This window comes from Acanthochromis polyacanthus, chromosome 15, assembly GCF_021347895.1.
Source record: "Acanthochromis polyacanthus isolate Apoly-LR-REF ecotype Palm Island chromosome 15, KAUST_Apoly_ChrSc, whole genome shotgun sequence".
Taxonomy (NCBI): domain Eukaryota; kingdom Metazoa; phylum Chordata; class Actinopteri; family Pomacentridae; genus Acanthochromis; species Acanthochromis polyacanthus.
The window spans coordinates 6,832,577-6,859,400 of NC_067127.1; the positions used below are offsets into that span (position 1 = coordinate 6,832,577).

Sequence of the window (26,824 nt, forward strand, 5' to 3'; positions counted from 1 at the left end):
CCCAATATTGTTGGACAAAAATAATTTAGTGTGAGATTTTTATACATTTAAAAAAACACAACCATTTGTAAAAAACATTTTAATGACCAATGCCATATTACACCGTTTTTAACACTGCAGCTATGACTTGCCACCCGCCCTTATCTATGGACTCATGTTTCAAATCATAATAAAATTACAAGTATAAGAACAAAGTGGTGCAGGGTAGACTGGAACGGCGTGTCTTTGTTGTGGTAGATTTATTAAAAAATAAACATATCTAAAACATAATTAACTGTGTCAATGCATCAGAATCCAAACTGGTTCCTTTATAGACTGATTTTTGATCGGGTTCAGCTGAATTATGGTGCTGCCTTTTCTGTCAGCGGTCCAGTTTTGGTTTCTTGGCCTGTGGTTCAGCATCTGGGACTGGAACACTCACACCAGGAATCTAAAATAGAGAACACATGCTTCTATTGTACAAAATGTTATTTGGATACAAATGAAGTTGTTCAGTTTAGTCTGTCCTTACCACAGGGTCAGTCAGAGCCATCCGGATCTTCTGGTGCTGAATGTTGGATGCATCCAGACTGATGGTGACCTTCACCTTGTCAAATATCCGGAACGTGTGCTGCTCTACGGTCAGAGCAGGACCCTAGACATATGCAGACGAAATAAACACTTTAGTAAATAAGAAAGAAACACAAGCTGATGATGACTGATGAAAAAATGACAAAATTAAATCAATTCAAATGTTTGTACCTCTTCATCAAAAACAATGCTTGGGGTGACTTTGTCTTTGGAGTCGAAGAAGACTGTTCCCTCCAGGCCAAACTTTGGGATGAGCACAATGATCGCATTCTTCCTCACAAACAGAACAAATCCTTCTTCGTTCAGAATGCCTCGGCTCTTGAAGAACAGCTGAAAAGATAATTTGTATTGAAAGCATGAATTTGCGGTCTTAATGGTTTAGGTAGGAGGCTGGTTCACATGCAAGCCAGTTAACACAATTCAGACCTGTGTGTGGAAGGCAACAGAAGCCCTCTGTGCGTACTGAGCCATTTTGTGTCTGTAGTTGAGGTTGTTGCAGAGGGCTGACTGCTTATGTTTGTCCATCAAATCTGGGTAGGTGCTGTCTGCTCCTATAGCCACTGCCAGCAGGCGATGCGCTATAATATCTGCGTATCTGTGTAGGAGAGCAGAGGAGCAGGGTGGAGGTAGAGGCTTAGATGACATCAGAAGGTTAAACAGAATATCAGTTATGTAGAAGATCAGTTTTCATACCTTCTGATAGGTGATGTGAAGTGCGTATAAATGGGTGAAGCAAGGCCGTAATGGTGGAAATCGTTATCCATGCCAGAACAGAAATAGACCGCTTGCATCATGCACCGAGTGGCCAAGATGCGCAGCAGTGTGTTAAAGTATGGAAAGCCATCCACTTTGGCTCCATCGAGGGAGTCAGCCAGGGCCTTGGCTGTGTCTGTGTGGATCGCCACGTCCTGATGAGAGATGAAAAGAAATGTGTTATCATCACTAGGGCTGGCCTGAATAGTGGTTTCTGGTCTCTGGATATTTGGGCCCTATTAAAGACGAATATCCGAATATTCGTTCTGTTAACTGTGGGGATGGTGTCCTTTGGGTTATATGCCTCTCCCTTCTTTCTCCAAACATAAGCAACGTTTCTGTGGCCAAAGAGCTCTAATTTGGTCTCATCTGACCAAAGGACACACTTTCTGTATTCATAATCTCTCTCCAGGTTGTCCTTAGCATACTTCAGTCTGGCTTAAAGGTGTCTCGTCTGTAGAAGTGGAGTTTTTCTTGGCCTGCATTCTCGCAGTCCACCAGTAAACTTCAGTTGATAAGTTGAGTGATTTGTTACTTTAATTCAACTATGTTTGAGTCACTCAACAAATCTATCATGTAGACAGTGATTTAGGAGTCTGGAATCAAGCACATCAAATTTAATTTTTGTGATTCCGCTCACATTTAGTGTATTTGGAGTTACTGCTGATTTATTGACACAACATCCTTCTTCGATATCAAGACAAATGAAATAAGTGAGCTCAAGAAACAGGCATTTAACATCTGTATAAACCATTTTAACACCTGACCGTTTTACTCCACTCACCTTGGACTTTGCAGCCTTGAGCAGGATATCATAGTTAGACGGAGGCGGTGCTGGATGTTTCCTCAGCAGAGCACACTCCTGAAATTCATCATAGATCTTCTGGGCGACTGAAATATTGGCCAGCAACATGAACTCCTCTACCATGGAGTTTGTTTCCCTAATGACCGAAAGACGGGTTAAATTACTTACATCCAAAACACTGCATGATTCACACAGAAGAGTAAAGGATTCTGCAGAATGCTCCTTTTTCAGGGAACCTACATGAGTTCTTTGGTCTGGAGGTCAATGGGGTCGTGGGTTTCACTGTCCATGTGAAAACGGACCTCTAAAGACGAGAGCGTCAAGGCCCTGAACACAAAAATATACACTGTTACAACTCCACACTTTCAGTTATTTTCTCATATCCCTAAAATGCTTTTCAAAAAGCATTTCCACAGCATTAAAATGCGCCATCCAGCATTTTGTAAATCCATACTTTCACTATTCATTAGTCCTTACCCTTTCTCTATCCTCTGCCTCTTGAGGATTTTTGCCAACTTGTTGAGACCCCGCAAGCTCTTGGTGATGTCATCATTCTTGTTGGTGTCATCGATCCTCATCTGGGCCTCAGCATAGGTCAGAGATGCCTGAACCAATGAATGGCAGACGGGTAAACAATGAAACACAAATACATATAAAGCATTCATGGAAGTATCTTGACCCTGCATTGTAGTAACTTGCAAACTCCTAAGCAGGTGAGTGTAATTTAATACATGCTCTTCTAAAAAAAAAAAGAAGGTCTGAAAATGCAACTTCCCTGTGTTGGCACTATACCTTGGAGTTAATAACACTTTTTGTGAACCTGGTCTTCAGTATTTCTGCCTCGTGGTTCATTTCCCAGATACATGAAAAAGCCAACCTAGTAAAAGAGTAACAGAAAAAGACCAGACATAAAGAGACATACATTTTAAATGAATTCACTTCTGATCAGCAGGAAATGCAAAATATAACATCCTGGTTGTAGCAGCTAGAGTTTGTTCAGACTGATTAAGTATGATGAAAGCAACTGACAGTGTGGATTACTGTGCAAGTTTTTGTCTGTTTGTGCATCTTCAGGCCTCACCTCTCGACGTTGGAGCGTAGAGAACAGAGATTGGAGCTGAGCAGCTCAGGAACCATGTCGATCCTCTGTTGAGCACAATATGAAACAGTTTGGTCAAGTCAGAACTGCTAAACATTAATTAGATACAAAAAGTTTCAATAAAATCCTAATTTCCATTTATACAATGTGATCAAATCCAGTGATAGACTGTATGAACATTCAAACTGTCACTACATATACTTCACCACATCAAGAGGACATTTTATGCTGAGATAAAGAGATGACAGGAATAGAATCATATAGCTAAAAATGCGACAAAGTCTTAAACCACCACATACACTCTGAACACATTCTCTGTTTACCTACACAATTTTTCCCATACAAATCACAATACTAAGAGAACAGAGAAATTGCTTTCTACTTTATTTTTGTTGCAACTCAATACTGTGAATGTATTGTTTTTAGTGATGTTCAAACTTGAGAATGCAAACTTGTGAGTGTGATTTCCTTACTTTGCCACACAAGTACACAGTGGTGCCGCGGTTGGCAGCCTCTTTGTCCAGAGCATTGCCAGGCCTGATGAAGTGACTGACATCTGCGATGTGGACGCCCACCTACAGCGCAAAAATAGCTTGCTCAGAGACTCAAATGTGATACAGACACAAACAACTTAACATTGTTACTTAACAGTAACAATATACGTACCTCGAGGTTTCCGTTTTCCAGCTCTCGACAGTGCAAGGCATCATCTATGTCTGTACATCCCGGGGGATCGACACTGCACACTGTCAAATGCCTCAGGTCCTCTCTCCTCACCATGTCCTGTACCACACACATTCAAGCTGGATTATACACAGACCTACACATGTGTGCTTTCAAATTATATTCTACAAATTAGACTTCACTAGAATAAGTGTGTCACAGGTACCTCTGGTGTGATAGCCCATGGCATCTTGGGAAGGAAACTGAGTACAGCTTGAGAGAAGGCCTGATGTGGAACATCATGCTCCAGCAGCAGCACCTCCTGCTCTGTGTCTTTCTCCCCTGCACCTCCTAGACTTCGAACAAAGTGACCCTAACAAAGAGAAAAAAAAGTTACATTTTCTGTCCAAGTTTGCCAAGTAGAGATGTAGTGACTGATAGCAGGATATCCATTGTTCCAAAAAGTTGACAGTCTGAAGAGATTCTAACTCACATTTGGATATCTGGAGTCTTTGGGCCAACCATCGATGGACACCATAATCCTCTGGCCTGCCAGTGTGGTCGCCTGTCGTGTTTCAATGCGAATGCGTGGGATACGGCGGTCTGCTGGAGTGAACAGATGACGGGTAGACTGAAAGAAAAAGAAAAGGGACTGTTGAAAAGTGCTGTCGATTAAAGACGAAGTTCTACACAGTTTGTGAAGTATAAAGTACATAAGATTTACTACATCGCACAAAGCATGCATACGAAGTTTGAGGACAATTTTATATTTTCAAACCAAGATTATGAAACAGTCTGCACCTACCTCTTTGATTTGGGAGACATTCAGCATGCCACAGAATGGTCTCCAGTTCCTTTTGATGATTCCCACTACCTTTCCTGTGGCTTTCCTGGCTGCTTCAGCTGCTGATATCCTCAACTGTTTAAACACATAGGAATAAGGAGGTTATTAAAACACTGTAAAAGTTCCAGCTCTCTTTCTGTGTAGCACAACAACCAGATACTCCATTTCATTTTTATCTCTAAAGACTGACACAGCAGACACCTTCTCCAACTGTAAGCAGAGACAAAAGCTGTCTAATTATTCTTCCTTTCAGTAAAACCTATAATTACCGCTTTCTCTTCCTCCTCCTCTTCAACATTATCGTCCTTCGCTGCTCCTTCATCCTGCAACACGACCGAGGATGGTGCCACCCACTGACTCCGTGGCAGTAGCTGTACGGCAACCACGTCCTGGTGCACTGCTCTGTTGAGGTTCTGAAGACCCTGGATGAGAATCTGGCAGCAAGCCAAATAGAGCGCATGCATGGACTTCACTATTTTGACAGTTACTTCACATGTAGGAATTCCTCAAATCTCCTGCAAACCCTGATGAGGTCTGGAATGTCTCTACATTTCCAGATTTTCGAACAGATCTCTACAACACTTAATATTTACAGATAAGAGAACACAAACCTCTGTGCTGTCTTCCCCCTCTCCCTGGATAAAGACCGTGGCCTCCAGATAGTTGTCTCTGCTGGCCCTGAAGGTGCCCTGGACGAAGGAGCCGCTCTTAATTCCTGCTTGGATCCTTGACAGAGGAAGGTGCTCTGGAAACAACACTTTACTGCTAGTGATCTCATTCTAAAGGAGGAAAGGAAAAAAAGCAAGGTAAAGAGAGAAAACAGAGAATTAAGTCCTATAGATAAAGAATCCAAATTTCACATACACTCCCATTTTACACAAAATCAGAAATGGCATTCATTTCTATACATAACTAGTACAAAACTGTGAAAGCGTTTACCTTGTTATCATTGGACAAAGCCAGATGATCTACAAGCTCAGGATTCGCTGTCAGACTCTTGATGTACTCTTCAACTAGAATGCAAGTGAATAAATATTCGTGACAAAGCAGGAAGCTGACGCATTTTAAACAGAACTTAACAAGGAAGCTTTTTCCTGTTGAAAAAATGACTAATTACATTTGTACACCAGCAGGCCGCTCTCCTCTGCTTTCTGCTTGTTCCCTTGGTCATTGGTGAGGAGAACCACCTTGAGCCCATCGGTGTCAGACTCAGATGTCTTCAGGTGCTGGCTGTACCATTTGGCTGCCACACGGATTGCACGGTCATTACGGTCATTGGCAGTCTCCCCTGGTTCACGTTCAATGAATGTCTCTCTGGAAAAACAGAAATAACAAGAATAAATGTGTAAAAGTAAGCAGCTGCTTCTTATTTATTATCACTGTACAATTAGGATGTTGTGATGCCGTAATAAAAAAGTCTCAAGCGTCTTTGTACCTGTGGTGTTCGTTGGTAAAGGTGTAGAAGTGTTTCTCTTTCTCATGTATGATGTCCTTGAGGCGTTTGTAGACTGGTGCACTGCGGTGGCGTACCTCCTGTAGTACAGTCTGAAGAATAATCACATTACGGATCACAGCATCTTCCAGCACGTCAATCTGCAAGACAAGTTGTAAGGAGAAGGTGAAAAAGAATCAGAGCTGGTCAGAATCAGGTGTACAGCAGAATCGATGTGAGTTTAGGAATAATAAATTGTCTTGAATCAGGGAATCATCATCACCTAAATCTATGTTATATCTCTCTTGGAGCAGGTTATCAATCATGAAAAGACAAAGCTGAGTATCTAGCTGCGTTTAAAGGGATGCGCCATTCATTCCTATATGAATATCAGGACATCTGATGGCCCCTGTCATGCCTCTTTGCGTAACATAACAATAAAACACATATAAATGTTGCATTATCGCAATATATAAGGCACTACACTGAAGTATGGATTGCATGACAAGACAGCATTAGACGTCTTGATGGTACAAACGTCCTCATTTTTTGAGTTACACGCATAAAATTACCTGATGCAGCACCACATTCGTGTCAGGGATCAGATAATGTGGATAAGAGCAGAGACTGCTCTCAATACACGCGTCTGTCTGCAACACTGTGGACTCCTGTTTGCATTCAGTGCAAGCTTCACTTCCACACCAAATATCATCTCTCAGATAATGCTCACGGACTACCTTCATCACCCCACCCGACCGGGTCTTTTTAACGAAGGTTTTAGATTTTAACATGATGGCGATAACAGCTTAAAAAAATTAAACTCCGGTGTTTTTATCCTTCTTTCGGAAGAGTAGCAGTTAGCTGCCCATGTGTAAGCTAAATCAGTGGGCCGACAGAACTTTCTAAGAGTGTTAGGAAACTGAAGTTGTGTTTTAGATATTTTAAAACGTACAATTTTCTTATGCACTAATTTCTAAAACAAAATAAATAATTTGTAGTCAAAAAATATTGTGATTTTCTTTCGGCTTTCGAGTAAAATGATAATAACGTCTGCGGTTAATTTTGGTTGACCATCTAGTTGTTCAATGACAACAAAGCAGAGGAAGGCAGAAGAACGACTGAGTTGACACGCTCAGAAACGCAATATCGTCCCTTCTGGTGGGATGTGGTACTGCATGACTGTGTGTCGTAATTAACTATAGGTGAGTGGGCGTTGATTGTACTGCACCTTCGTTAGCATAGAGGGCGCTGCAGCTAACAAATTATAACAGGCAAGCCGTTGGGCGGTTAGCAGGCTGGTCGGAGCGGGACCCTTGAAATTAAAAGCAATTCACCGTGTGCTCTTGTCACTTTAAAGCGACTTTGAGTTGTTTTTATATCATTTTCCTTCGGGGTGAGTGCGTTGGTGGTCGTTTGTAAACGGTTTAGCTAACATTCGTGCTACTTCGCTGTTTGTTTTTGTTTCTTCTTGCTGCAAAGTAACGTTAACATGTCACATTCGTGAACTTAACTTTTTTAAAAATCTACTTGGCGTTAGTTAGCTAATACGAGGACTCAAAGTCAGGACCAGAATCGGTGCAAAATGCCTCCCAAGAGGCAGCACCTGAAGCCGACAGCTGCCAACGTGTCCAGCTCCTTGGACCTGGAGTCTGAGGACATCAGCTTGGAGACCACCGTACCCACCACTGAGGATGTGTCCTCATCCGACGATCAGCGGGACGGATCCCAGAAGGTGACTCGCCAGCTGATCGAGAGGAAGGAGCTGCTGCACAGCCTCCAGCTGCTAAAGATCGAGCTTTCTCAGAAGAATCTCATCATAGACAACATGAAAGCCGATCATATGTCCAAGGTAGAAGACAGGGATGCTGCACAGTCCAAGTTATAGAAAAAATGGAGTATTGATGTGGATATATGGGTGTAGAAAGTGGCTGTCTTGTGATTGTTGCAGTAATACTCTTGTATGTGCATATTGATGTGAAAAGTCTTGGGTTTCAGATTGAGGAGCTGGAGGAGAGGCTGAATGACACCCTACACCAGAAACAAGTGCTGTCCCTCAGACTGGACAGCCAGCTGAAACTAGCTCAGGAGGAGAACAGGTGAGAAAGGAGAGTAGTGTCATGCACCAAAACAAAACCGAGATTCCAGTGTTATTGCTCATTTGTCTGCTTTGATTAGTCGCAATTCCATCTGATTGGATTTTATGCAGTCTTGAAATGTAAGTAAATGTTTCATAAGAAAAGTTATCATTTGATAAACTGTAAAAGTTTGCCATTATTTAAAAAAGCATGCAAAATTACACAAAACTGGACAGATATGTAGACCATTTGAGCAACTGCTACACGTAGGACACCTCTCTTTTGATAATTTTTTATTTATTTTCAGTCATTTTCTTCAGTTATCTAATTACATGACATTCTGACAGCCATATTGCCCAGACAGTGTTATGACACAGCTGACTGTATTCCAATTAAAATCCAATTTAGGGGAGGAAGGCAGTCAGAAATGTCTGAACAATTAGCTGTTAATCCATTTCAGATCAAAGTTGTAATTTGAAGCGATGAAATTAACAACTTGCCAAGGCTGCGATTTACGATAGACATTATGCAGAGCATCTGTCAATTCAATGATTTTACTAATTCATGCTTTCATCACTCCTTTGATGTCATCTCGTGTGTTTATTAGACTAAAAAAACTGCATTTAGACATTATCCCAAATCATTCTGTAATAGTTTAAATTGGCTGCTACAAATGATCCGATGATTGATAGTGAGTGGTTACCCTGCTTATTGTATTTACACATATAACCAGGGAAAGCAAATATGGTGATTATATATTCTAAGCATGAAAAATATTTTAATCCGGAGTACTGTGCTATTTGTCTGTCTTAAAATGTGAACTTTTTTTAAAAGGTACTACTAATGTACAAATTTACTCAGCCGTACAACAGGAAAGGAGTCTTTCCACCATGTACGTAAAGTCAAGATGGGGAAAAAGAACCTAATCTAGAATTGAGGATGACTGGTTAAACGTCTGTAAGACAGAGTGCACCACTTCCAGCACAGCGTTGTGAAGAGAATTCACATGGAAGAACAATGTAAGGCTTTTTATAACTCCCAAAATCAAACAATTCCAAAGTGACAAGCCTGAATACAGTCAGTATTGGAAGTTTTGTGGAAATACATCTGCGGGCCATTTTCACATATTTTGGGAATGCCCGACCAGAGATTTGATCAATAATGCGTCCAGAATTAGATTTTAACTTTCATGTAATTTACCTAGGACATTTTCCATCTTCACTGACAAATTGTGATAGATTTTTACTACAGATACTACTAACAGGGGGCAAAGACATAGCAATAACAAAAACAATGGTTGAATAAAGATATCCCAAAAGTCACAGAATGGATAGGAATAATTCAGAAATTAGGCATTATAGAACAACTGACTTTTGCTCTGAGACATTACCTTTCACCCAAAAAGGAATGGAAATCTTATCTGAATGTCATGTGATCACAGTTCTTATTGCCATTGAGCGGTTTATTGATCATTTTTAAACTGTACGAGAATGCAAGGTTGTATGTCTTGGAATGAGCAAACGCCAAACGAACTTTAACCCACGAATACATGGAAGACTCTTACTCAAGAAAGACCTGGAGAATCAATGTTTTATATTGACAATCTTGGACACTTGGAACCTCCGCTTGGCCCTCACTGTGTTACACTGTGAAGACTATTATTCTGTTATATGTTGTTCTGTTTGTCTGTTTGTTTATCATGAAAAATAATCATGAAACGTGTACATTTGTCTTCACCAGGAAGCAACAGGCTCTGCGTAAACAGGAGATGGAGGCCATCCTGCTCAGGCAGCAACAGCTGGAGGAGACCAACCGCCAGCTGTGTGATAAGGCTGGAGAGCTGCGGAGGTCTCTCAGGGATCTGGACATCTCCCAGGACAGGTACCAGGAGCTCCGTGGCCTCCCTGATGACAAAATCTCCATACAGGAATACGTAGCTGTAAGTCTGTGTGAGCTGTCTCTTCATTCTACCTCCCCGTCCAACCCTGGTTATTGTCTCTGGAGATATTCTACATCAGGTGACTTTTTCTTTGTGTTTAGATGCGTTTCTACGAGGCGGTGACTCCTCTGCGGGCTCAGCTGACCGATCTCAGTGTTAAAAATGGTAATGTGACCGAAGAGCTGGATTTACACAGAACCAAGATGAAGGCCTTGATGGAGGTACGACATTCAAACACAGTGGTTTACTACACCTTTCTGTTTTTCTCATCATTCCTCATCTTTTCTTATCAGTGCATTTTGATATTATAGCCTACAAATCTCTTTCACCTTTGCTCTCATCATATAGTGTGTACAGTTTAAATAAACAGAGCTGTTGAACCTATTTGTGTAGCGTATCAACAAGGCACTGCACTTTGTAACCTTTACACATTTTTGTATGCTCACACACACGTAGTATACAAGCCCAGCATACCAGTCAGTTGTATTTTCTGTCTTTAAACACTCAAGAACAAATGCGCTTTAAGCAAACACTTTCAGGTTTGAGTCACATATCCAGAAAGCATAGACATGAAGAATGCAGAGGGTAAATAAGGTCGATTACTTTGCAAAATAGTAAAATAGACACGTGGCTTAAGCCGTCTAGTGTCACTTACAGCGTCCTTGGAATGGTCATTTTCACAGCCTGCTGTGTTTAGCCTGACAATAGCATGAATTACAAAAAATATCCATCCTGTCAATATCTTCAGCAGTTACCCTGCAGGCATAAATGGCACATTGATGAGATAATGATGCAACATGCTGAAGGCCGGGTGAGAATATAGTGAAAAAACTCCCATGGATCCAGGCACAGGTGGTGTAATGGCTCAGAGAATGATTTCTTGGTTGGAGACACTTTGAGGATAAATGAGCATCGTTTGAATGCCGGAGAGTATCTAAACAACGTCGCTGAACAGGTGCTTTCCTCGGTTGTCACCTTTTTCATGCGGACACGTCCAGCAGAGAAATTGGCCATCAGCTCAAGATGGATGCCAGAATAGGGCCTGATTTTGGCCATTTGAGAATCTGTAGAAGCCTTATACGGCCATTAAGACAGCATGGAGCAAGATGCTTATGGACATTTAATAGACAGTGATTCTTGCTGAATGCCTGTCTGGGCAAATTTAAGGTGTTTGTGTAGCATCTAATAATATAGTGCACTCTGTGTAATGTCAGTGTTTCATTTCATTGTGCGTATCCACAGAGCTACGAGGAGGAGCGGCGGTTACGTACGGATCTGGAACTGAGGAGCCAGAGACTGGCTTTAGAACTGGGTGATACGAAACAGCAGATCCAAGAGGGCGACTATCGCAGAGAGAACTACCCATACATCAAAAGGTTTGTGTGTTTGTATGACAGAAGGAGAAAGGTGGCTCCTCTGTTGACCTGTTTAGTTCAAGTACAGTTCAATGTATCAAAAAGATTTATGGACTGTTTAGCATAACAAGATTTATTTAATACATTATGGCTGTGATGGCAAAGCAGGTAGTCACAAACTTTTGTATTTATTTCATGAAGTCAGTGGTAAGTTTTTGTCTGTGCAAAAGATTCTGAGGGTTCATTACTTACTTTATTATTAACATGTTAGAAAGCAACATGGAATTATTTTTTACGATGAAAACAAACTCTAAAACACCGTGTTTGGTTTGCTTTTTTTTTTTAGATTTCTTTTAGATCCTACTTTTTAAATGAAGACAACAAGTAGATATGTTAAACAACTTATGGAAGAGCAAAAGAAGCAGCCGATGCAATAGCAGAGCATGTCCACTATGAAACTGCAGCATATGAGCGCAGATTCAGTCAGTTCTGAATAGTTTTACAGTGTTTGAGCGGAGTGTGCTCCAATGCTTGTGTTTTTGGGTATGTATGTATGTTGCAAGTTTTATGTATTTTAACCTTTTCTGTTGCGATTTATAGAGAACGTGACAACATGGAAGCAGATCTGAAGGAGTTAAAGAGGAGGTATGAGACCCTAGACCTGAGCCACTCTGCAGCGACCAGAGAACGAGACACACTCAGCAAAGAGGTGCATCTCTATACCTTCCCATATACACACTTACTGTGTTCCTCATTCTTCACAATCCTCATTAATGCCTCTATTTCTTTTCTTCTTGGCCTCCAGGTGGCGACATTGCAGCAATCAGTCACTCTCCTGCAGAAAGACAAGGAGTACCTACACAGGCAGAACATGGAGCTCAGTATCCGCTGTGCACATGAAGAAGACCGCCTGGAGAGGCTGCAGGTCTATACAGTCCAATAACTCAGATGTTCATCTAGTACAAAAAGCATTCAGTAACAACGCTAATCATCTATTGTGTTTCTTATTTTTGTGATCCAGGTACAATTAGAAGACACTAAGAAAGCCAGAGAGAACGTCTACGAAAAATATGTCGCATCCAGGTTAGGCTCTGCTGTTTTGTTCCAACCGTCAGCAGCCAATGTTCTTGTGTTTTAAATATGAAAGACCTGAAAATGTCAGTTTGATGCCAAACAATTGCCTGTAAAAATCACAAACATTTGCCTTGCTGTGGATGAATATCTGCCGTCTCTCCTGCGATCTGACCCGTGTGAAGAAAACATCTAAGGAAAATGTTTGAAACATTCGTATATACAGCCATTAAAATATTACCTAGTTCCACATGAAGAGAAATGGTATGCACACTTGAGAAGTGATGTTATAAAGCTACAGATTATTTCAATAACAAAGCCCCGGACCCCCAGACATCTCATGGCATCGTTTTCCCGCCTCATCTCTCGAACGTTTCACCAAGCTAGGCACCAACAGACTACGACAGTGAAGGAGAGAAATAACAAAGAAAAAAAAATCCTAAATAAAAAAAAGACATAAAGACACTGTCATTTCTTAAATTATCGGTTTTTAGTTCTGTTCGTATTATTTTTTCATCTTCTTTCCGCCACAGAGACCACTATAAATCAGAGTACGAGACCAAGCTGAGAGAGGAGTTGGAGAACATCAGGTTGAAAACCAGCCAGGAGATAGACAACCTGCAGAGAACCTCCAGGGAGATGTATGAGAGGGAGAACAGGTATCAATCTATTTATACAACTTTAAAGGAAATGCATTAAAACCAGAGGAAGACACATTTTGAAGTTAATGTCATTTATTATTTTGCTTACGAATTTTTAGACAAGACTTCAGCTTTACTGTTGTTATTCTAATATTCACTGTTGTAATTATCTCGCATTCATTCTCACTAATCATCAGGTACCAGTGTGTTGTCTGCTTTACATGGTTTCTTTCAGTGCTGTTGTTGTGCTGCTCTATCTGGGAACTCTGACAAGATTTTTTTGTGTTCTAATACACGACACCGACACATTGTACACATTTACAAATTGAAGTATTGTGTTCGTCAAGGGATGAAATGTACACCCACTAGAATGAATAAATATAATGACTGTCTTGTCTTTTCCTTTCCACACACCAAGTAGCATTGAATACAGCCTGAATGGGCTGCTAGAAATATTCACACTTATGTAAACGTCTAAGAGAAAGAAGAACTCTACCATCTGTACTTTTATTGCAGCCTAATAAAATGATGACAAACTTTTTTTAATGTCCTGTTGAACATAATATGTCATTTGCTTTGAATAGAGATGGTGGCGTTTTTTTAATGTTCGTGTATTTGACCAGGAATTTGCGTGAGGCCAGAGACAACGCGGTGCTGGAGAAGGACAGAGCTGTAGCTGCTGAGAGAGACACTCAGTCCAGATATGACCAACTGCTGGAACAGTGAGTTTTCCCACTCATCACACACATACAAATTAGACACGGGTGTACACACAGTTTATGTAATACTTCACTGATATGCACTGAACCATGACAGAGAGGCAGCTACATTCAGTTCAGCTTTTCATTCATACTTTCTCTGCTTTTTTTCATGCAGTGAAGATATGGGTGTCAGTCAAAGAAGTAGTTCATCTAGTTTACAGTAAAATTTTTCCCACTTCAGTTGTATCTAGCTGCACATCAGATAATTCAGGTTCAAAGTGACAGATACCTAAAAAAAAAAAAAAACCTGTATACGTTTATCTAGAAGTAACTAAGAATGTTTTTTGGTGAAATGAAATTTGTAATGAAAATGGAAAAATTCCAAAATTAAAAGCAGTTTGAGCAGATATTGAAAAATGATCTAAAAATCTAAAAAAGTGCCGTGCTTAATTCCATGTGCTTAGTTGTTTTGTGACTACTGGAGGCTGCTTTTATTTACTGTTGTAAATGAAGCCATGAAGAAGAATGTTTCATCACTAGTATGTGACACGGTTTACTCAATCTGGTTCAACAGCTGCGGCTGCTACACTTAAATGTAGGTTACATGGAATTCGTAATGGAACATCAAAATATTTCACCTGCGGGCAACTGGGGACAGTTGGTTCATGTCTTTGTCATCACAGTGAACAACATATTTTGAATTCAGTACTTGTCTTTATCGGCCAAGTGTTAGTATGTTGCGTGTGTCTGTGTGGGGATGACTAATAAAACATCATTGCTGCTTACTAGACTAGGCTGTAAATGTGTGTGTCATTATAATATACGTTTTTATTCCGCTTGAATTCCTTTGTATTCCCCCGAAAGTCGCGATCTTGCTCCTGCTCTGGCGCTGATGTGTGAGCCGGTGGGATTAGCGAATGTTGTGGGCGTGGCAGGACTTTGGTGGTTGTGGTTTACTGCCTCTTACTAAAGATCACATGAACTCCGTGCTGTGACTGAGGGATCACAAGGTCGCGTTGAAGTCAGAGTTCAGTTAAGTCAGCTTAGTACTAATAGGTAATACTGTCCTGGCTGTCTGCCTCTCAGGAGTGAAATACTTTGGATTGAAAGCAAAACGAGAGACAGGATGCTATAGACAACAGTTAAGAAAAAAACTCATTACATTGTGCTTAATGATTTTAATTAGAGTATAGTGTAGTATTCAGTTTTAACTTTTTTTTTTCGATTTGAAATTAAGGTGTCTTTTTAGCTATTTTCCATTTCCACACTTAGTGATTTGTGTCCAAGCTGCTCGTCCTTATCTCTGCTCCAGGCAACAATGCTCGTCGTAGTATAGCCTCCAAAGGTGCCTCCGGGTCAAGGCCTAGTGGGAAGTTTCAAATCTTACATGGAAATTGCAACAGATAGATTTTGAGCCCTGCTGCACCCACACAAATACTTTAAGACTGAATTTTTTGTCCTATTGGAGGAGGCATTTCAGGCGGCCTCTTTCTTCTGCCTACGCATGTGTGTCAATTATGAACAAATCTGTGTTTTTTGTATTTGATTTGCTTCTTCAAATATACTCACATTTTCAGTCAATGCACTAATTTGAAATATTTTTGATTGTAATTTTTCAAAATTTTGCTTTTATTGTGTCAACTGACAAACAGAAACACGCACACACAGCAGCAGCAGCAGCAGCAGCAGCAGTAGTGTCCCTGTCCTGGGTTACTACTACATGCCAGTCATTTTTCTAGATCCAAACCACCAGCTGTTGGTCTTTCCATACACACTCACACACACTCTTTACTCTCTCTTGCTCTCACTCTCTGCTGCGATCACATTCCCTCTCTGCGTCGCAAGCCAGCAATGACAGATGCTAGCCTCAAGCCCTTAACCCCTAACCCCACGCATGCACCCTATTTTTGGGGCAAAGAATGAGGGGGACAAGCTTGAAATGGCGTCAGATGATTGAAGTATAGAGGACCAGCTTGAATCTCAGCGCTGTATTTCAGATTACCGGCTAACAGGCCATTTACAGCGATCAGATTGTCCAAAACGAAGGCAAAGTGTTGAGTATAGTTTTCCATTTTCACCTCCCTGGCAGACCTAAACTTGCTGTGACAAAACTGCCTTGGGGAGCCTCAGAGTCAGGTTGTCTCACCTGCTGTAGCTGTAAATGTTGCCATTAAATCTGGCATTTGAAAGGACAGAGAGAGACCGTGGCTGACTACACCCTCCCTGGAAAAATAAGTAGCATTCTTCTGAGGAAAATGTTGCTTCTTTGCTTTTAGATTGCAGCCACCGTTAATAAAAGAAGGCATAAAATGTCGACCATGTGTACATGTCTGTCACTGGGCGCATAGCTCAGGCCTGCGCACTATGGATGATGAAATCTTATCAGGTCAGCTGTAATCGAGAGTTATTAATATTATCCAACCAACCTCCATGGCTTGATAGTCTGCGTGTGCACGCTTGGAAGCTGCCTGAGGAGGACTGAGTTTGAAAACCGTTGCCTGTCCTTATACTTTTAGAGCTGCAGCAAATTCTTCTTTTCCATCCTCTCTTGATCAGTTTAGTATGTTTGGAGTTAAGCAATTCATTTTTCCATCTATAAAATATTTGATCATACGTACAGTCCAAAACTCAAAGATAATAATCAGCAAAGAAGCACATTTTCTCATTTGATAAGAAGGTATTAACACATATTTGACATGTTTCAGTTTGATAAGACTTGAAAGATTAAACCATTATCGAAATGATCAACCACCTTTGTCAGCATTTGATTTGTTTTCTGATCTGAGCACATGGAAGGTTTGCTCAGTGAATTCTTTCTTGAAATCAAAAGGCTTCTACTTGCCTTCATATTATGTATGCATTGTATAAAAACAGTGTAGAAAATGTTGTGTTTTTCTTTCTTCTTTTTCCAAGTAGTAAACGCTTAAATCATAAAATCTTTCTGTAGCTGCCGACTAGAATCACTGAAGATCTAACAAGACCCAACACTGCTGCGAGCGCCGTTGGGAAATACTCTTCTGCAACGAAATGATTTAGGACTTGGCTTTCCTGCTTGGTGGCTTTGTGTAATATCGTACTTGCCAAACTGTACGGTGCCACTGAACACTTTCAACATAAAAACTCATAAACTGTTCGTTGCGCAAGGCTCACCAAATAATCGCTTACTTGGCAGCATCCAAACAAACAAGTTATTGGATCTACAGTTTATGAAGGAACACATTGCAACATTTGTTCGAAACCACCAGGCATGTTTGAGCTCAACCAGTGACCTACATCTGAGTTTACAGTTTGTGAGAGATGCGCACAGCTAATTTATTATCTGTACATAAAGTATCTAAACACACCTACTTGGGTTCATTTTTAGTGAGACGAACTGTCTGTCTGTCTCCGTCTATCCGTTCTTTAGGTTTCGTCAGCTCCAGCTGGGCACTGACAGCCGGGTAGCAGAACTGTCCAGCCAGGCCAAACTGCACTCCTTCGAAGCTGAGCGCGCCCATATGGTCAAGGATGAGACAGCTAAGACCCTGGCCCAGTGTCAAGTGGAATGTGAGAAACAGCAGAAAAAACTGGAGGTAGTGAAACAAAAAAGGCGAGAGTATACCCAGTCAGCTACTTGCTCTTTTGTTTGAACTTTAGACAACTAAATGATCCAGCATGCCGATGAATTGATAATTATTTAATAATAAACACTTGAAATAACACAATTTCTGCACTTTTTCCGAGAACAGAGTGAGAAATCCCACATAACCCTATTATTTACATTTTCATCACTTAGCAATAGTCAATATTGTTACTGGGGGGGAAATAAGACACAAAATGTGCTGCAATGTTTTTATCTAATGTCATGTTTATGACATATTTATTGTACAAAGTATCACAATGTTGTAGTGTACACAATGCTTGAGGGTCTTCTCTTACACAGGTGCAATTAGTGGTCGAATGCTAGATCATGTTTTTGCTGCGTTTGACAAGATAAATGCTTCACTTGGACTCTAAAGGCCATTTGTTTAAATGATTATAATTACTTATACCTCCCAGCATTATTATATCAGATTCATTGCACCCTGTGGAGGCCTGTTTTATGTTCATCAAAGAGAATAACCCACCCACTTGATGTTTTCCCCCTTCTTTCTACTCTGATTTAAGTTCACCTCCAGTCATGTCTTTCTTTCTTCATCTTTTGTCTGCCTACGCTTTCCTACTTATGCATTTGTTCCATAAATGTGGGGATATGAGGAATGTGAACGGTAGAGGTAAACATTTTGCAGTAAATAAAACAAAGTTTATGTAATTGGGTGCTAATTGATCTTAAAAAAATTTACTGCCAGTCTTACATAAATGGAATTTCTTCTATGCGTTGACAGTATTGCCCGTGGTTGTAAATTTGTACAATGTGAAAATTATTTAATCAAAGAAAACAATTCTGACTTCATGTCCTCTGTAGCTCCTCACTCAGGAGTTTTACAGACTACAAACGTCATCGGAGAAGCGGGTGGCGGAGCTGCAAGCTCAGAATGCCGAGCAGGCATGTCGACTGGAGACGTATGAAAAGCTCGAGCAAGAGTTGGACCAGATCACCATGCAGGCTGCTGAAAGTAAGAACACAGCATTAGCTCTGTAGCAGCCAGTGCACTAAACACATAACGGTGAAGTCAGAATAAACAGACATTGATCCCTTTCAGATGCAATGAACTGGCATCAGAGAATGTGTGCAATAAAAATGACAGATAGTATTATATTGGAATCAAATGTAGGGACTTTATTTAAAGATTGACGAAGAAAGCAAAATAATTTTACTAGTTTTTATGTAGTAATGTGCTAATGCCTGGCATAAGCAGAGCAGATCAACATTAATCACACGCTGCCATTTCTTTACTTGATGTAAAGTATTTGTGTTTCTGTTTTTTTTTTTTTTAACTAGTTGAGAATGAAGAGGAGGCAGAGAGAGTTCTATTCTCATACGGCTACGGAGCCAATGTTCCCACAACAGCCAAAAGAAGACTAAAGCAGAGGTAGAGTGTATGATCTCACCTTCACATCTCAAGCACAGGGCACATTCTGAGTAGTGATGTTACCAAGTAAAAAGTTACCTTCCTGACTGCACAGAAAACTTCACAAAAAATCTAAAGGTATTTTGTGTGTTTTAATTTATTGCCCCCAGCTTTTGTCACCATCTTGCAAAGTGTTTTGAAACCTGCAGTGTTCATATCAACTTGTTTTCCTCCTTTTTTCCTCTTTTATTGATGAATTTCTATGAATGTTTGTATACAAAACTCACAGATTACCTTTTACGTGTGCATTGCTGTTACCCACATTGCTCTTTTTGTCACTTCCAGTGAAACACATTCAGTCTTTGAGTTGAAACCCCAAGTTGATCCCACAGCACTGACATACATACTAGTGTAAACTTGCTGGTGTTTTACTGTTTTGGATTTTCCGTAACTGTGTTTGTGTTGCTGTTGCGCAGCGTTCACCTGGCCCGCAGGGTGCTGCAGCTCGAGAGGCAGAATACGTCGCTGAGGAGAGAGCTGGAGATGCACAAGTCACAAAGAGGACAGATATCTGAGGAGGTACACACATATACATAGTATTCGGGTGTGTGTCTGCCTGGGGACCATCATTAGTAGGGTGAATTTAATTAATGCACACTCTAAACAAAATCTCAAAGTGCATGTCAGTACCTGCTGCCACTTCTGTTTTCACACCATCACAGTTTCAGATTATGGTTTCTCCACAGTTTCTATCAACATTGTAATGATTTATTTCAACTGGCTTTTAGCTGTCCGTCATGACATAATGGAGTCATTATCGTGGAGCCAAGCTTGGTAGCTTCTCTCTCATCATCTTTCCTTTACCTTCTCACATCATCTGCTGTGAAAGTGGTGAGAGTATATCTAATCGTCTTCACGTTTGGAGTGAAATTGAGTAGCTTGTGAAACCAGTCACCACATACAGTACTGTGCAAAAAAATGTAGGAACGTTACAAGTCGCAACATGATAATGACCTCTATGTTACAGACAGGGTATTAAAGCACTAATGCAAATAGAAATACAAATGTATGGCTGCATCAGAGCAATGATCTCAGTGTTGTTGAGTCAGTTTGGGATTACATGAAGAGACAGAAGCAACCGAGACAGCCTTAATCCACAGAAAAACTGTGGTAAGCTATCCAAGATCCTAAAACAACCTACCTGCCATGTGAAAAACTACATGCAGTTCTATCAAGGAGAATAGATGCCCGTTTAAATGGGGCCACAGCAAATAGAGATTTGATTACAATTTTTTTCTGTTCCCTGCACTCTGAATAAACACATTGAAAGCATCCTCATTTGTGTAAAGCATTTGCACAGCACTAGATCTCATCAAAGCTACTTTAAGGCTCATTGGTGAGGGTGTCCATCTGGTTTAATAATTGCCCCATCAAATCTTTGAGTCTACTTTTGAAGTCTTGCCAGGAAAATCACAGGTTGCAGACAGCAGACACGGCAGACTCGTATGAGAAAAGTATGAAGTTAGTTTTAGTACCTGTCACACTTGTTGACACAGTATGAAATAGTGCTAAAAACCGTGACGGCCATGTTCTACACTCTCCAAACAACTCACTGCACCAGTCATTGTGCTTTTGTTGTGTTTGCCACACCGTGTACATACATGTGCATTACTGTGAGTTTAATTTCATGTGTGTGTGTGTGTATTCTGTCTGAGTCTGACTGTGTGCGCTCATGTGCCCCTCGTACACCGATGCTAAGAATCATCTAGTAAGGTTTGTGCGGTCAGCGTGTTTGCTTTTCTGCTCGGTCCTCATTATACTTTCAATGAGAGGAGAGGTTGTGCAAGCCGGAGTAAAGAGGGTGTTCAGATTTGAGGCTAAGTAAGCCAGCCATTCAACTGTCAGCTGTGATTGACTGGCACTCATTGGGAATACCTCATGAGTCATTGAGTATGAAAGACAAAGGTTGAAAAATTATACTTCCTTTTCACGAGAGAAGACAAGGGTGTTAACCACTTAACCACCCACACAACTGCCCTGACTAACTAACTATTGTCCTTACCCTCCCACCCAGTTCTACCTACTACTGGCTGGCTGTAAAAGTGGTTTAATGTGTAACACCCTAACTTTATCTTATGTTGAGCAGATTTTAAGTATGATACTGACTGAGCAGCATTGTATATGCTTTTAATAAAAAGGGACACGGCTTAGATACGCCTTCATAAAAGCTCGTATTTATGGCCCCTTGAGCTGCCCCTGATGACTGCTGAGATACGGACGCACTGGCTGTACTTGTCATTCACAAATATTGTCAGATTTCATAATATTTACCTCATGAAAATGTGTTTCAGACTATTCTATAACAGCTCACATCAGCTGCTACACGCAAATATTAAAGTCTTGTTCTGTCTAATAAACAACACAATGACAGATGTTTAGCTCTTGTTGTTACATCAGACAAAACTCACCCCACTTTTTATGAGTCGTGTGTGTGTACAAAATGTCAACCTGAATCTCAGATGTATAATTTAGTGAATGAGAAAGAATCTAGGTCAGCATCACCATTGTGTAGGTGAAATAATTGTTCTATAATTGCTATTTGAAGTACATAAAGTACGTGCTCTTCCTCAGCTGTTGGCAGCCAACCAACTGTTAGAGCAGACGCAGCAGCCTTATAGCTACCTGATTGAGACGGTGAGACAAAGGGATGCCCAGATCAGCATGCTGAAGGAACGAGTCACCTCGCTAGAGGACAACGTCAGGTACGCACGCAGAAACAAGACACCACACAAGAATGAAATGCAATAAAAGAACATCAACGAGCACAGCCTGCTTCATTAAAGGCAATTAAGTGTTCTGTCTTGCTTGCCAAACTGTATTTGTTTGTTTCATTTGTTCCCTTTTGTAACCTGTAATTTTCTCGTCACGCTAACAGGCCATCCCTCCCCGCCTTTGGGTGTCTCTGCTTTGTCCTTATCGCCTTTTGTCATCTTCTGTCCCTCTTTCTGTCTTCAGCATGTGTGTTTCACTTTATCTTAAGCCAATCAGCGACTGTTTCGCGAGCACACCTACAGCTACCTGACCCTGACCTACTGTGAATCTGTATTTTAGCTCGAAAAATATGCAAACTGACAGACTGCAGGTTTTCTCTTGCTGCTCACTACCATTGAGCGCTCACCTGGGGCAAGCATGAGAGGGGAAAAAAAATCCTTTCAATGCTGTCAAGCTTCTCAAACCTCACCATCTGACAGAGATATTGAAGTTTTCCTGTGGCTGTGCAGAGCTATCTGTTCAACAGCAGAGACACAGCTCACAGGAGATTCTCACTTTATGCACTGAAGTCTTGTGTTTCATCTTTACTCATATCTGCTGCTTATTATTTGTGTTGACAGTTTTTTGATATTCAAAATGGACACAGCTTAATTTGGCAAACATCAGGATTTCAACAAAGGCCATAAGAAGTTTAAGTCTGTTTTTTTCCCAGAGTCCTTGGTGAATAGCAGTGAAGCTGTTATTTCAAGATGTGCTAGATGATTTGCTTTAAAGCACCCCTATTACAAGCTCCTGCTTGTATGTTTAACAGCCTTAGGAAAGAGCATTTGGACAGGACTGAAGAGAGATATCAGCCTCACACACTTGTTAAAGGATTTTATTTTGAATATTTTAGAAAATCATGACTCACTTGTTTTTTATTTATTGCTCGACTGTCGATGATTTCGTTCAAGTGATTCATACTCTCGGTGTTGGGAAACCGAACTGCTACCTTTTAGACTGTTGGTTATATATAGAAATAAGCCAGTATTTTCTTTGTTTTTTCCGCATTAGTCCAGTCAGACAATGAAATAACGTTCAGAATACAGTGTCAACCACACCTTCACCTCTGATCCCGTGTCCACCTTCACCTGACCCCACCCTAAAGCAAAATAAAACACGACAAGAGTTCATATCTGCTACAATAAAAACATTACATAATTTATCCAGTCTTCTAATGCTGTTACTGATAGAATCACATCATGAGTTCACCAGAAAAACAATAAGTGAGTGACGATAAAACAATAACTGTAAGAACAGTGACAGGACAAAAGTAGAACAGCCGGGGGATTAGGTAGTAATGTTTTGTTTTACCTCAAGATCTGATCTCTCCTGTGCTCGCCTGTTTTTGGATGTAACCCCAGTTCTCTGAGGAAAGAGCGCAGTGCTCTGGAACAAGTGAAAAACAACATGGCTGCGGATCTGGAACGACTTCTCAACCATCGAGAGGTAACCACTGTGATGTTTGCTGTTACATGATAAATGTTTATTTTTAAAGTCTATGTATTGATTAGGCTCTCTGTTGATTCATGTGCTGATTACTTTCTCAAATATTCTATTCATTCAGTTTCACAAAGCAGTTAAACACAACCGTATAAACTTCTTGAAGTCCAGGACAACAACTTTAGATAGCTTGATTTGGTTGTTATAAATTTCTTTATTAATTTTTCAATAAATTTGTGTTCTATAAACGTCTGTCGTAATATCGAAGAACTCAAGATGACAACACATATTTGACTACAATTTAAGACGAGGCACAGTTCTCATCATTCACAACAAAAAACAGTTAATTATTTGATGTTTTACCCTTAAAAAAAAATTACAAATATTAATCGAATGTGTCAAGGTTGCTACTTATTTCTCTAAACTCAACCTGTCACTTTTGGGTATTCCAGTGAAGCCTGTTATTCCACTGTGCTGATATGTTTCCTTTAAGGCTGTGTGTGCGTGTGCGTGCGTGCACATAAGAGCGTGTGTCCCCCTCAAACCAGCCGTTTGCTGTATGAAGTATGTGCCCTGTCATAGACAGCTGTTCCTCTGCTTGGCTGTTTGAGATGCCACCAGGGTGCGTGTGCATGTTCTTGTGTGTGTGCGTGTTCGTGACATGCCAGGGCTCATGTCCTCAGAGGTGATAAATAGAACCGTGAAATGGCCCAGAGTCCTCCCCTCTGCCTCCGCTGCTGCTCCGCCCGCAGACCCTTGAGCTTGTTGAAACTTATTACAAGTCGTCCCGTAGTTGGACTTGAAGAGGTCAGCTGTGTCGGCGGCCTGTGCTCCAGAACAAATATGTCATCAGAAATTAGCAATAGAAATTGTGGAAAGCAGATGTTTGGAAGCAAATGTTTCCCAAAATGCTAAAAAAAAATATATATATATATGAGAAAGAATATTTATACAAGTGTCCACCTTTCTTTATCATGTTTTTTGGCAAATGCATTACATAATATGAAAGTACAGAAATGGATAAGCAGTCTGTATCTGTACTGGGTGTTGCTCCAATGTCAGAGTGTGAACCAGATTGTTACTGATGTTAGCATGATATCAGTTTTTGGGTCAATATATAACTGAGGGACTTTTGAGTTTCATGGGATATATCTTGCATACATTTTATTAAAAGTAAAAATGCTAATGTTTTATGTTAAAATCATGTCTTTACAAATTCCATAATTATTTGTTATGGAAATAATCAGTTATTAATAAAAAATGACAGGATATCACTAAAACGTCAACTAAATAAACATCTGAATTTAATAACAACCACCTTCCAATTAGCTTAAAAAATGAGCTCATTCAAAATTTGTTTTGATTGTCTTCTTTTTATTAAGTTGAGATAATCATGACAGATATTTATTTTTTGGCAATATGTGAAATTTTGCATGAAAAAAAAAATTGTAACTGTGTCCGACTAAGTTAGCCATTACAAAAACACCTCTGAAGGAAGTGTGTTAATTCCAGATCACATGACCTGCTCCACATGATGTCATTTCCTCCTGAAGAGAAGACTGGAAGACTCCAAGCCTTTCAGAGTTACTTAATATAAAGTAGTGTGTGAGTCAAGTGTGGATTTATCGCATGTCACCAGGTTTACAACGCTATCTTTATAAATAACTTTCAATTTAAATTTTACTCGATTGTATATATTTTGAAGAATCTTTCTGTAAAAATGCCATGTGGTGTTTGGTTATAGGCAGCCATGTTGATTTTAGACATGAAAACCGTAAAAATGTCAACTATGTTACAAAAAGTCCTGCAATTACAAATTGACCCATTTAATTTTTAAATATAACGCCACCAACACTTATATTTGAATAAAAACTAAGTGGCAGTTAAATTTCTGTCATTTTTTGGCACCAGACTACCATAATTTCTCCTATTATCCAGGGATTCCAAAGACTTCGTCTTTTAATCATTGACATTTAAGAAAAATCTCGTCATACATGTTTTTAGTGGCTTTTAGTTGCTCTTAATAGTGTTAATATTTAGTTGTTTTAGTTATTATTTTAGAAATTGATTGATATTGATTTTAGTATTTCATATTGATCTTTTTTTTGTTTTACCAATTGATTTTACAGGTCTTTATCCTCTCTTTCTTTTTGCACATATTTTTGTTGCTGCCTGTCTGTACAGCAGTTTGGTCCAGCTGTTTTATAATATGCTATGTAAAGAAACTCGATATGATTTATTGTTTTACCCATGCTTCCACATCTCTATTTTTATAAACCATGTGATTCTCCAGGAGTTAGCAGTGATGAAGCAGGTCCTGATCAACATGCGGTCTGGACACGGAGACGCTCTAAACCAGCTGGAAACGGATAAAACTGGCATCAGGAGCTCCAGAAAACAGCCGTCCAAACGTACCAGCAGGATTTCAGAGGAAGAATCGCCCAACAAACCTAAACCCACTGTGTTTGTAAGTGTCTGCCTCGGGAACACCCTTTTGTGAGTCATACCACCTTAACCTGCTTGGACAGAGGTTCAGACAAAGGAGTGCTAGAGGCTGGCAGGAAATGATAAATTGCTTTTTTGTCATTTAGTTTTATTTGAGCTTTTCATCGCAGTCAGCTGAGCAAAGATGTGTTGTAATATATATTATGGAATCATGAGAAAGTCAAATAGCTGAGATGATCTTCAAGAAAGCAAACAAAAGCCCCTGCTGTCACTCACTTCATACTTTTTTAGCATAATTTTTCCTCTTTGTCTCCTTTGTTTGCAGACCAATAAAGAAGTTCCTGATTGGTACCAGAAGACAAAGCAGAGACAAAAATGAACATTTGTGTAACTCTCGGTGCTCACTCCGGATTTTAACAATTGTAGTTTTTATCAATTATGTATTTTAGACATGTAAATGACATCTCTTTTCAGATGTCAGCTTTTCAAATATAAAAGCACAAACAGCATGTGAGTGTTTGGTTTTTCTTGTGTTTGGTTAAATATTGTCCAGAGAATAAATTCCCTATGCGCTGGTCCAAAATCACAGGTATTACCTCCCGTCCACAGGGTACACATTCCTCGCTAACTGACTGCCCAAAAATTCCTCTTTCTTGGCAGTGGTCTATTTTATTAGGTCTGTCTATCATTATTTCCTCATCTTTACCAGGTTTGCAGATACTGGTCGCTACAGACAACAGCACTGCAGGAACCTTAGCCTTTGATTTGCGCGAGCTCCGGCTCCTTTGGCTTTAAATATAGACATAGTAGGCATACCTTTATCATTTCAGACCACGTTCTTATTGGTGTCATATTAAACTCGGCCACAGGGCTGCCGTGAAGCTGGTTTGCCTCTTTTTAACATGTTTTTTTACCCTCTAAATAAACCTAAAACGTCTACCTGCAAATTGCCATAGCGCATGGTATTTTACTCAATAAACTTAACTATAAAGTGCAATAAATGTGTGATTTTTGGCGTACAGAATGGAAATGATATTGACTTGGTATGACAGGACTTCATAAAATGTGGAAAGACTGCTGCGCAATTTCGAGCAGCATCCAGTTCATAACACAGAGGTGTCCTGTTAACTCGAACAATTTAAAATACCCCAGTATCACATTTTAAAGGGGCATTCCACCCACTTTG

The 26,824-nt window shown here is 40.2% G+C and overlaps 2 protein-coding genes across 2 annotated transcripts; one reads left to right on the forward strand and one right to left on the reverse strand.

The window, feature by feature from the left end:
* Window positions 1-64: 64 nt before the first annotated feature.
* On the reverse strand, window positions 65-7,167 carry dis3 (DIS3 exosome endoribonuclease and 3'-5' exoribonuclease). The gene is made up of 21 exons (XM_022206273.2): window positions 6,739-7,167; window positions 6,170-6,327; window positions 5,852-6,048; window positions 5,674-5,747; window positions 5,346-5,513; window positions 5,004-5,168; window positions 4,696-4,809; window positions 4,384-4,521; window positions 4,117-4,263; window positions 3,894-4,010; window positions 3,701-3,802; window positions 3,210-3,274; window positions 2,921-3,005; window positions 2,606-2,733; window positions 2,369-2,455; window positions 2,108-2,264; window positions 1,264-1,478; window positions 997-1,165; window positions 742-900; window positions 512-634; window positions 65-430 (listed from the first exon to the last, which is right to left on the reverse strand). Exons 1-21 carry the CDS (start codon window positions 6,955-6,957, stop codon window positions 362-364), a joined length of 2,856 nt encoding a protein of 951 aa, XP_022061965.1. The 5' UTR covers window positions 6,958-7,167; the 3' UTR covers window positions 65-361.
* A 248-nt stretch (window positions 7,168-7,415) lies between these two features.
* On the forward strand, window positions 7,416-26,639 carry pibf1 (progesterone immunomodulatory binding factor 1). Its single transcript, XM_022206272.2, has 18 exons — window positions 7,416-8,015; window positions 8,162-8,262; window positions 9,982-10,180; window positions 10,282-10,401; window positions 11,423-11,556; window positions 12,136-12,244; window positions 12,341-12,460; window positions 12,557-12,618; window positions 13,140-13,265; window positions 13,871-13,969; window positions 17,355-17,520; window positions 18,393-18,543; window positions 18,870-18,960; window positions 19,416-19,518; window positions 21,571-21,701; window positions 23,115-23,199; window positions 25,487-25,660; window positions 25,964-26,639. Exons 1-18 carry the CDS (start codon window positions 7,749-7,751, stop codon window positions 26,015-26,017), a joined length of 2,292 nt encoding a protein of 763 aa, XP_022061964.1. The 5' UTR covers window positions 7,416-7,748; the 3' UTR covers window positions 26,018-26,639.
* The last annotated feature ends 185 nt before the right edge of the window (window positions 26,640-26,824 follow it).